The 12253-nt window shown below is 41.0% G+C and overlaps 1 protein-coding gene across 2 annotated transcripts in view; it reads right to left on the bottom strand.

Moving 5' to 3' along the window:
- Positions 1–9744: 9744 nt before the first annotated feature.
- LOC117265565 (nuclear factor of activated T-cells, cytoplasmic 1-like) overlaps positions 9745–12253 on the bottom strand; it is a 64300-nt gene continuing 61791 nt past the window's right edge. For both annotated transcript variants that reach the window (XM_033640114.2, XM_078171942.1), the window contains exon 10: positions 9745–10062. In XM_033640114.2, the coding sequence (XP_033496005.2) occupies positions 10007–10062 (56 nt within the window). In that variant the 3' untranslated portion in view covers positions 9745–10006. The remainder of the gene's footprint in view (positions 10063–12253) is intronic.

Below are 12253 nucleotides of genomic sequence, written 5' to 3'. Positions count from 1 at the left end.
ATGACACACGTAGAAAGTGGGACTCTTCTTTATCTTCCTGCCTGCCTCTGTTTCTCCTTCACTCCAGCTATTTTGATATCTCCTTTTCCCCAAGCTCCTTGTCTTCCTCGATTCATGCATATGGCAGACTTTGTGACCGTAATTTCAATTTAAAACACATGAGGGGGAAATCCTAGCCCGCGCTGCTCTTTAATGGGCCGTCATGGGATTGGAGTATGCAGAGAATGATTGAATTTTGTGAGAAGGCCAGGAACGATCACGTCTCGCCTTCCGTTATGCAATCGACCATTCCCCGCTCACAACGCGACGTCTGGTAAAAACCTAGAGGAGGAGGAGGAGGAGGAGGGGGGGCTCAGGGCTGGAAACCTCAACGTCTAGACTGAACGACAGAAAAATATTTTTTCTTCTAAATGACTCAAGACTATATAAAAGAGTAACTCAGCTATCATGTATAAAAGGAGCCAAATGAGATGTGATCCAGCACATCAAAGGCAGATATGCTGAACTGAGCTGCTTTTAATGGTTGTAAATGAGTCTTTTTACACTGTAACGCATGACATCCTATATTTCCTCACAGACGGAAACATATGGATCCTATACAAAGCCTGCCATACTGTTTTATTTATATGATTGTGTCATGTCTGTTTTCTCCCTTGACTCACTCCACCTGTTCGTCCCACTTTGACAATGTCAAGATAAAATTCTCACTGCAGGACACTTAAAATTACCACTCTGTGCAAAACTTTTTCACACCCACTGTGTTGGATTACACCACCGCGATATATCCTTTCAATGAAGCAACAGAGACTACCTTTCCCGTTAAGTCCATTATATTCAAATGGGCCGGGGCCTTTTTCTTTTTTTCTTCTTCGCAACAAGACATAAAGTAATCAAAAGTTAAAAGCAAACACTCAAGGAGGCACTTAGCAAAAAGAAAAGCTTTTATGATAAAACATTCATATACAGTGCAGGAGACAGGTAATCTTTGAGGATGATAGGGTTGTCTTGTGGTCAGTTTCAGTATAGTATGGCTTGGGGAGCCTTGTAGATGAATGCTCCTAATAACATCCCCGCCCACCCATCATCCAGCGGAGCATCCAGGCAGAACAACTAATACCTGAGTGTATTTCTTCAGTGGTGTGAAGTAGGCCTTAAAGAGCTGTTGGAGGCTGCAGTAAAGTAGGGTTCATTACCTTGACAGACTGATGACAGCTACGACTGGCTGAGATGCGCACATATACATGAAGGCTAAATCATCTGCAAACCTTGTGCGATGCACACACAGTAGGATCTTTATGTAAAACAGAACACCTTAAAAAAGGAAATATATCAATATTTTCTGAGGCTCTAAAATGTAAGAGTCCTTTGAAAGTCATTTGCTGAAGGCATCCCAATCGATATGTGATAAACATGCTGCAGGAGCAGATAAAATATCTGTATTTGAAAAAGTTTAGTGGGAAAAGGTTGTAAAAGAATGCTTCAACATTTCTTGCTCAGAGCTAAATAGATGAGAGAAAAGATAACACACGGTAAAGATGAAGCTACAGCCAGCTTAACAGAAAGACCGTAAACAGGGGTAAACAGTTAGCCTGACTCCATCCTAAGGTAAAAACCTACCAGTACCTGAATGAAGTTATGTTGTTTGTTTAATCCGTACAAAAAACACAAAAAGTAAAAACCAAAAGTTGTGGTTTCATGGCTGGTTAAGGGCTTAACTATTTCTTGGCTGGTGGCAGTGACTTCCAGTGACTTTTACTAGTCAAGATATAAGAGATATAATGACATATAATGTGTAGGTTATGGTGTTTTTATGCACATTTTGAAGTATTGCATTAGAACAGTTGTATGGAAATGGCAAAATTTGTAAAAATTCCTTTGAAAGGTTTTTACACTCACCTAAGTTGGTTTTGCTAGTTGATGTGCTAATTGGGATATGGCAGGGGATATGCCGATTTAGTTCTGACATTACAAACATTTAACTCACTGTTTCTGCTGTCGGCGTCTTCCTGTGCACTAGAGTAAATGCATTAATTTGTCTTTATTGCCAGAAAGCACGAAACATGGCCTACACTAGCTAAGACGAAAGAACAATAAATCTTGCCCAACTGAAACAAATTCCTAAAGACCTCTCTCCATTTTTCTCTTGTAGATGGGTTAGGTCATTGACTGTAAAAATAATGTCTGTAGCTACTATGATGTCACGCATGGTTTGTGGATTGCCATTTTGAAGTTCGGCATTTTGGCAGTCGCCATCTTGTTTTTTTTTCTAAAGAGGTGAGTTATGTAAAACAGTGCAGTACAGCACAGTTTTCACTGAATTTAGCAATAGAGGCAAACATGTTTGTTTCTGCTCTAAAGTTGGACACTTCAACATTGGGATCTATAGGGAATCTGGAGCCAGCCTCAAGTGGTCATCCATGGAACTGCAGTTTTTGGCACTTCCATGTTGGCTTCATTTTTCAGTCCTGAAGTATGCCACTTGGATTAGATGGCTGAGGTGACTTTTTTCTGGTTCACAACCTCTACTTCTACTACTCTGTTTACTAGTGGATTATAGCCACGTGTAAAACATAGCCTGTCCCGCCAACTTGTGATGAAGTGTATCCATGTTTTGCGTAGCCTAGTTTCCAAATTAGCTGATGGACATGTGTCCAGTAGAATACTGCAGGGAAAAAAAGTTAATATTACACTATAAAAGAGCACACCACAGTTGCATGAATAATATTGCCACCACAACAAGGCTGTAAAGCCATGTGTAGTGTGATGTGATGACGTTGTGTAGTCTCGTTTAGCCACTTGTTAGCAACCACCTTTTGTATGACACATAAAAGCTTTCAAATTCACGAGTGGGGTATATACTGATGTATTTTATGTTGTAGAGCAAAACATGGTCTAAACGTAGTCTTTTCAGCTTTTGTTAACCACAGACCTTATTTCAGGCATCAAACCCAAAATCCATTACAAATAAAACACTGACTTCAAGACGAGGGTAACGTGAGTGGTAAAATGCCAACTCATTTATGGGTATGAGGATTTATTTCTGCACCACTCTATTTACATTTTTTTTCTTTGTGACATTTCAAAAGTTTGCAGAAAATTCACTTGACAATTTATTGGGAACATGGTTAGAGCAAGTTTTATAGGTGCAGGGAGGCAGCTTTTTTTTTCTTTCTTTTTATTTTTGGACAGAGCCAAGCTAAATCTGTCCTACAAATGTTATGGTCTTCATGCCAAGCAAAGCTAAATTCTCCTTTGCTGTAGCTTCATATTAATCCAAAGGCAACAAAATTGCAACAGTGACATCTCGTCGCCACAACCAGTGGAAACTCAAGTAAGTAATATGGCAGGCCAAGAAATAGTTTGAAAACCAGAACATCTCATTTTTACTACGTTTTTGTACAGATTAAACAAACAGATACCATGAGCTAGTAAGTGAGCTTTCGAGGTGCTGGTAGGTGGATTTTGTTACCTTTGGTCGGAGCAGGGGTAGCTGTTTCCCCGTTTGTGCTAAGCTAAGCTAACTGGCTGCTAGCTATCACCTCATGTTTACCTTCCAGAACTGAGAATGGTTATCAATGGTCTTATCTTCCTCTCAGTATGGAAGCAGAGAAGCAAATTTCCCAAACTGTCAAACTAAGACTTTAATCATTTGAGTAAAAAGCATACACAACGTTTTGGCTAGTGACATGTTTAGATCACATGGAATTTGTGTTTCTACAATGATTACAATTCCTCTTTCTTTTTTGACAAATTATAACCAACCTACTAAAAGAGAGAAATAACTAAAGCAGCGAACTCTCACTGCTTCATGTTGGGAAGTCAGGTTGCATGGGTTGCATGCGGGGTCAGCTTTAGGTCACACTGGGCATCCATTAGTGGCCTTATTTAGAGTCTTATTCCTTTAAGAGGAGTGATTGGCCAGCAAAGACAAAGAATCATTACCTTTGCCCGCCCCCTCCCTGCCAGCAGTCAATAATGAGGGATCATTAAAATGAATAGATGGACATTCCCCTTTTCTCCGGATCCTTATTGCAAAATCAGTGTCAGGGGAAATGAAGATTGAGCTTGGAGAAGGCGTCTAAAAGCCTCACAGTGATTGTCGTGAACTCATCTCCAGTGCCAGGCTCCTTTATCTACTGTAAGAGTCTGCACCTGCCTGAACTCTTGACTAGCAAGGGCTTTTACTGTAGCCCATTAAGAGCATCCCTAATGTGCGCTACAATGTACTTCAACATAAACATTCTGCATATGTACCGAAACATTTACAGCAAACAATGGAGGAATGATTGCTTGGGATGTCTTGGACTTTTTTTGTTCAATGAAGAAATAGTGCTCTCAGAGTGAACTAGGAAGGGATATTGAATACACGGACTTTGATGTGGAGGATAGAGAACTCACGTGTTGTGATCATATAAACAGACTCTTAAAGATAATTCTCGCTTTTCACATTTCTTAAGCTCAAACATCTGTCCCGCCGCTAAATTTGTATAAATCCTTGCACAACATTTCACGCATCACAAAAGAGAGAGCGAATCAAGCTGAATGATTGCAGATGGAGAATAAAAGACGGCACAAGATTTTTTCCAGGCCCCATCTGGTTGCCTTTCGGAGCGTCTCTTAAAGTGTCTTTTAAAACAGTGATTTGTCTGTGGGTCCGCAACGACGTGACCAAGTCAGCGGGTCATCTGCTGGTCCTGTCACACGTGAAAAGCTACCATGAAAGGGGTCCGTGTACACCTGTGGAGCCCCAGAAACCCCACCCTACACATTAAAAAAAACACATGTAAACACATGCTTAAATCTACACACATATGGTTTTCATCTTCTTTCTTTATCATTCTAAAGGTAATTGATAAGATGGTCTGTTTATCGTCATTTGAAACACGTCTCAAATGACCAAAAATTAAATCAAATCACAAAAACTGACTCAAGGGAGCAAAAAAGATCAAATGTAGAGCTGTCTTATGAGACAAAACAATCAAAGGGCCCTCAGTATGGTCGAGCAATTATCTCTTAAAGCGTCTCTTAAAGCCACCCCCATGGTTCTCTCAACATGCCCTTCATAACAGAGGTATATTGAGGATTTACTGCTTGCAGATGGCCGATGAGAGACGAGGGCAGCAGCTCCAGCGCTGTGCCTATGCACTTACTTTATAAAAGCCCAAATCAAGGGCTCTATGGGAATACAATGGGGGAGGAAGCGAGGCCGTAAAGACGCTATAAATCCACACAATGAAACTTCTAAGTTGTGCCCTCTGCCAGGTTCCGTGAGCATGCAGACCCTGGGGAGAAAATGGCACGTGCTACAATGATTATGATCAGGGAATGCTTTTTGCTCGTCTGTGCCGCTGTCCCCGCTGCAGGGATGCTGTGGCCTTTGAATGGCGGAGTCTGGGTCTGTCAGTTAGTCTGAAAGTCATTCATTCAGTCTGTCTGTCAGTCAAATCATTTGGTGTCTGGACAGGTGTCTGATTATTGATGACTGACAGAGCAGATGTGTATGCTGAAGCAGACAAAAAACATAACTGCCTGTCAAAACCACGACTTGTAGTTTTCACACAGTTTTTGCAAGGCTATGGATTAGTTACTGAGGGGCTGGTAGGCAGGCGGAACCAAGCTACCTGTTAGCTCCGTTTCCAGCCTTTATGCTAAGCTATCTCTCTACTGGCAATAGCTTCATATTTAACGGGCAGCTATGAGAGTGGTATCGATCTCATTTAACTCTTGGCAAGATCACAAATAAGTATAGAAGAAATGCAGCTCAGAGTGCTTTACAAAAAATGTAAAATGTACACCCTGGCCTATATACTGCAAAGTATAAGCAGATAAACCTTTTTAAGCATTCATTGTTGAAGCATGAATAATTCAGCTGTTCGCTCTTACAGCTGAAAACCAGTGAGAAAATATAATGCAATGACGCAAAATGCATGAATTCCACAAAATATTAAAAAAAAGCTGTGTTTAGATTCTGTGCCTTTGATCATCAGAAAACACTGCTGATCTTTCAGCAGATGTCAACAGATTTTGAAGCTCCATTTGTTTTCATATCATGGATATTCCACTGCTTTAGTTATTCTCCCTGCTTGACTGCCGCTCCGGTGGAAACTATGGCCCGGAGTCATCTCTCCACTGTGTCAAAGGGTACGGCGGCGTCAGAGGAAGACTAAGGTAAGGAGGACAGGGTGCCAGGAAAAAGGGGCGTGACTGCATCTGTAAATAGTGGGGCTATTTTGGGATCACCACGGCTGAACAGGGGAGCACCGCCTAGGCCTGCCTTCTGTCACTATGGGGATGGGCGCTTCATAACTTTGCTGGATGGAAAAAAGTCTGGAGGACTGGCAGGTGGTACACAGGAGCGTGGCACAGCTCCCATGGCGAGGAGCTGTTTCACTCATAACTACCCACCGCTAACAATACTCACCGGAAAACACACAGGTCTCTGCTTGTACTTGGCATATCAGCAGCTTGTTGCATTTTATCCTGCTAAAGTACAGTGTAGGTTTGTTTGGATTTGTATTTGAATCTACAGTGGAAGATAAAATACCATCTGTTGATTGATTTAAGTGCCCTCTCTGCTGGCAGTTGCATAGGAAAAATTGTAGATGTAAAACACAGAGTATGAACAGTTCAACTATTTGAAGCAATTGGAATTGTAATAAAGCAAAATAACGTAATGTAAATATTCATTTAAAACTGCGTAATATACTACATTTTGTGCACCCCCAAATAAATACATAAAAATAAATAAATAAGTGGGGAGAAAAAATAATATTTCTCCCTACACTTGTCAATGTCCAACTGTCTCCATTTCAGGTTTTATTAGGGATATAGGTACAGGTTGGAACAGTCAGAGGTTTACTAAGGTCAAGCTATATAACACAAGAAAATCACACGGCCAAGTTAAAGTGGAGGCCTTAAAACTAAAGCATAGCCATATGGGCCATACATGTAATAGTCAAAGAATGCTTTTAGAGGAGAAAAAAGTGAGGAGAAAAGACTGAAACCATTACCAACTGATTCACTGTTCTTTTTTTAACAAAATGCATTATCTCAGATAAACAGAACTCATTAAAGGTTCTGTATGTGACTTTCAGAGCATTAATAGCAGCAAAACACTATTTGCTACGTAAAGATATAGTGGAGTGATGGCGTCCTGGGCAGAGAATGAAGTCACGTTATCTCCTTGTGAGGAGTAATCTGTGCTTCTCTGTGGTTTGTTGTGGTAAGCTGGTCCGGCCTCGCGTGCATGTGTCTCACTGGCTAGCTCATCACTGCCACTTTGCACTGTGCTCGTACAGCAGTTACTGCTGATATTGGGATGGCATTGTCATGGAACTCTCCAGTCATTTCCATGGACCGTGATACAGAGTTGGAGGCGGGGCCCTGCTCATTCCTATGAAAGCTGCTCAGTGGTATGTATGAAGCCAACACAAAAAGTACCTGGATCCTCTGCACTGTGGGTCCCATAGAGCAAGCGCACTGGAGACTTTGGGCCACCTAGCATGACTGAGCAGCCCACTTCCATTGGCCAAGCTGCTGACTTCCGGTTTAGTGCTCCACTAACTTAATTGGGGATGAAATGAATCAATCATGCAGCTCTTCTTTCGAAATGTTATCGGACAGAAAAGATCAAATCCTGATTGTGAAACGAGTCATTTTGGGGGGTTGTGACAGTCAAAAAAAACTATCCACTGATTTACAGACGTCTCTTTCCCATTGTAATTCTATGGAAAAAAGTATTTTGGGGCCCCGTGGCATCGTGTGACAGACCTGGTTGTTGTAATTCCACTTTTGGCCACTATGTAAAATTGGCTTCAAAGCCAGGTGCTGTTCCTGGGGGCTTGGTTCCCACCTGGTTAACACTGTTAGCCTGGTCAGCACTGTTGCTGTTGTTTAGCACTGTTTATGGAGTTAACACCGCTAGCTGCTAGCCCAGCAACCTCCATGTTGAGAACCATTTCCAGACAACTCGCACTCTGATTTTCATATGTGGCCCCTTTGACTTTCTGCAATTAATTAAATACCAAACAGTAAAACAGTATTTTCATTAATCCTTAATTTTTTTTTTTTTTAGTTTTACTTATACCACCATTATGGTACATGCTTGAATAGTAATACGACACCAAAATAACTCAGAACTTAGGTTACGTATGGTCACCATTATGCCATTTATTAATTCATTGTTGAGAACACATTAAATGCACTTAAAACACATTTAATTTTTTTCATAAATATTTCATATTAAAGAGAAATATGTTTCACCTTGCGCCTACACAGAAAAAGCATTATAGAGTTGCGATGATCTCGTAGCCAAGAAAGAGAGTAAGGCACAAAATAGAAACCTTATTCATACAGTTTAGTCATGCTATTATACTATATGTCCAAAAATGTATTAGGAAGCTATATTGTAAGCTACTGTCAGCTAAATGATCCCCAACATTAGTACGATGTGCATGCTCCAAAAAGACAGATAACATGGAAAAGACTGCAGCTTTGTGAGAGAAGAGCCGACGTTGGTACGTTTGTGACACGACAGTGGAAATCAATCTACAATATTTGGTCTGGAAGCATGGAAACCTGCTCTGTTTCTACGGTAAAGTGCATAATGTTTTTTTTTTTTTTTTTGTCTTTTTGTGTGGGGGAACTGCTCTACGCTAAAGTTTCCGACAGAAAAAGGAAACTTGGACAATAATTTCACCAAAGATAAAATCCTTTGGTTTACTCACATCAATTATTGCCAGCTGTAAGTAACAGTCCTGCCAACTCCTCAGTGGAATCACCCAAGTGACGAGAAAAACTGAGCCTGCCGCATACTTAGGTTTTCCCTGTGCCTATTTACATGCAAACCTGCAGTGCAAGAAGTAAGAGACAAATATGTATTGTCCAGGAAGTTTTCTCATCTAAATTCAGCAGGTAAGCATACCATTGTTCAACTTTCTTATAGCTGGGGGGAGAAGAAAACTCTGATACCTGCCTTTATAAGCCCCTGCAACCAGGAACTGTTGTCATAGGATATGTACTGTATATTTCTCTGATTGTCTGTGCATTATTATGTCATGGTGTGGGTGGGAGGGCTGGAAGACCAGGGCAGGATGATAAAAAATAGGCACTAAGGTGAAAAGCATAATGCAGGGGTAGTAGAAATGGTACACATCAGGGGAAGACGAATGGAACAAAAAAGGGGAAGCTAAATAGGAAACTGCATGATAATAAGCATAAGGCATACATAAGTACATTTTCAAATACATGTTTATACAAAAGAATATCATACAATAACATTCAGTATAAATGAACAATGAGATAATAATGAGGAAGCAAGAAAAAAATACAATTCTAATCTATTCACATACTCCCTACATATTTTCCAGCCTTTTTATTCTGTTTCCCTGTAAACAAATCATTGAAATGATACAAAAATGTCATATAAAAACTTCCACTTTGGGTTACAATGAACCGATTGCATTTGCTGCTGTTGTTTGCTGTCAATATCGCTGCTGTAAGGCACCAATTTGGTTGTCGCCGACTGACTGCACAAACAAATGAACCAAAGTGATGAAGCATGACACTTGTTGTCCCATTTAGCTTGTCCATGCATTAACGTACAGATCACACTCGAAATGAAGATTGTCATTTTGTCAACGATAGAAGGAATTCAGTCTCATTGAGCTGTTTGGTCCACTAAAGAACATCTGCTGTGAATTAAGGCAAGTGTAGTTGTATACTTTGCCCCTGATATCACTTCCCTTTTTTTTTGTAAATATAACATTCATCTGTTTATTCAAATAGAGCTTGCCAGTGATTGTCAATGTGAATCTGCAGCCAGTCTTTGAGTGAGGAGGAGCTGATGGTGATGACGGTCAGGTGGGAGATCCTGGTCAAAACTTTATTCTTCATCATCTGGATCTCTGGGTTTTTTGTCCTCTTTTTGTTGCTGCTGCTTTTTATGTGTGTATGTGTGTGTGTGTGTGTGTGTGTGTGTGTGTTGCTGCAGAAGACTTCTGGACGTCTATGCATGAGTGTGCACGGAAATGCTGGAGAGGTCGTTCCTGATGATCTCGTTAACTGCGGAAAGAAGAGAAGTTGCGGATCATTATTAAGTAGTCACATTGAGTAACAATTCAGATCATTAAAACACTATCACATTTAATGAAGAGAGGTGGCCTGGAAGTTACAGAGACAAGGCTTGTGATGGGAAGGTTGTCAGTTTAAATCCCTGTCGATGATGGATTTCCAGCCAAGCGAAGTCAGCAACTGTTTTAGAGCCCTGAAACCCAAGGGCCCAGAGAGTCCTTGCTTTTTGTGTGTCAGTTGGTGTGTGCTAATTTAAAGGGTCATGCCACAGATTTTACACATTACAATCAGTTTATGTGTCAGCAGTTGTGCAGCGTCTTACAGTATGTGACTGTGAAGCTGAAAACATTATTTCAGTTTTGACTCTAGCCTTTATAGCAAAATATCTTTGTTGCAAACTAGGGGTGTGGAGTTTGAAATAAGTCTGTTCATCTGTTTTGCAAAAGGATGAAAGTCTGCAGAGTCTACTTGTAATTTTCTACACAAAAAAAGGGAAAATATCGGAGCTCATGGTGCTTATAGGTTATTATGTGATGGTTTTATTGGTCCGGCCCATCTGAGATCAAATTGGGCTGCATGCAGCCCATGAACTAAAGTTTGACATCCCTGATCTAAATGGTAAATGGACTTGCATTTATATAGTGTCTTTCTAGTCTTCCAAACCCTCAAACTGCTCTTACACTACACGCCACATTCACCCATTCACACGCACACTGGTGGCTGAGGTTACCATACATGGTGCCAAATGCTCATCAGTTAAGCATTCACACGCACTCACAGTATCTTGCCCAAGTATACTTTGAAATGTGCACTGCTGATCCTCCAATTAATGGACGACTTGTTCTACATGCCTCAGCCACAGAAGCCCCAAATGAATGTCATAAATCAAACTACCACATAGTAAATCTGGAGGAAGGTAGTACTGCAGTAACTGTAAATCTGAGTCATGTTTTATTTGCAAATTTTGTGTTAGATTTTCTATTTTGCCTCAATCCATTGATATCAGATTTGGCATGTATTTATCTTCACTGGATACTTGGCATAAATGTGGTCAAGCTGGATAACAGTAGCTGCAATCCAAACATATCACTGTCGTTGCCAGCCTTTAAAACTCATATCGGCCCCATACACACATCTCTGTTTTGAAGTCATCGTCTTGTCTTTCCTGCTCTAGTTCCTGTGCCCGCGCCTTTCCCACAGTCGGGCAGACACAGATCAGTCCCCAGCCTTTATCTGCTCTGTGTTCTTTGGCACAACAGAGGGAAGTGACTGTGAAGATGGCGAGGACCCTGAGCCCTGTGGCTCAACGCAAACAAGAAGCTCCTTAGTCATAGAGCTTGCCGTGATAAAGAGGACTGATGTAGACTGAGAGAGAGAGAGTGTGACAAAATCTGGTGAGACCACCATCTGCAGCAAGGAGCCGAGACAGGAAGTCCACCCACTCTGAGGCCTGCACTTTGTTATCACTAGATACTGTGTGGTGAACGGTGAAGCATCTGCACTGATCAAGACGAAAACATAAGGGGGTAAAAAAAAACAAGGCAAGGGCATTTTAATACCCAAACATTTCTGTGCTGTGAATATGGCACAGTGCCACAATGAACAGCTATGATGCTGATAGAAAAATGAAAATAACATACTGTTGCTTGTATAACAATGGCTCTGATGTTGGCTGAACTGATCTATTGGAAATGTGAAGACACATAGTAGCAACATGTACACTTAGTACCAAGGATGGAAACAAAAATGAATGTGTAAATGAATAAATAAATAAATAATGTGTCACGGACCACATTTTTTTTAAAGTAGGCCACACACCTATAATAGCATGCTGTGCTTTTTATATGCAGGCAAACACCCACCTATCCTCACACTCACACACACACACACACACACACAACACAAACAGATTGGTTGGGACTCACCTCCCTAAACAGGAGGAACTCCCATCGGAAAAATCCCACCTGTGCCAACACTGCTGGCTGTTTTCAACTCTATTCCGCTCCGGGCTAAACAGGCATTTACACGCTGAGGTTATTTTTAGCTCTGCCATCGCAGGACATAAAGGAAGTGCAAGCACATGTAACAATTAGATGCTCAAACTTTAATGTTGCAGCTCTTTTCTGTTAGCCAACGTGAGACAACAGCTCCAGGTAATTCTGAAGAAAGGAAAGGGAAAACC

Source organism: Epinephelus lanceolatus, chromosome 10 (genome assembly GCF_041903045.1).
Source record: "Epinephelus lanceolatus isolate andai-2023 chromosome 10, ASM4190304v1, whole genome shotgun sequence".
NCBI lineage: Eukaryota > Metazoa > Chordata > Actinopteri > Perciformes > Serranidae > Epinephelus > Epinephelus lanceolatus.
The sequence above is the reverse complement of the archived record's forward strand: the minus strand, read 5'-3'. Positions and strand labels throughout refer to the sequence as shown.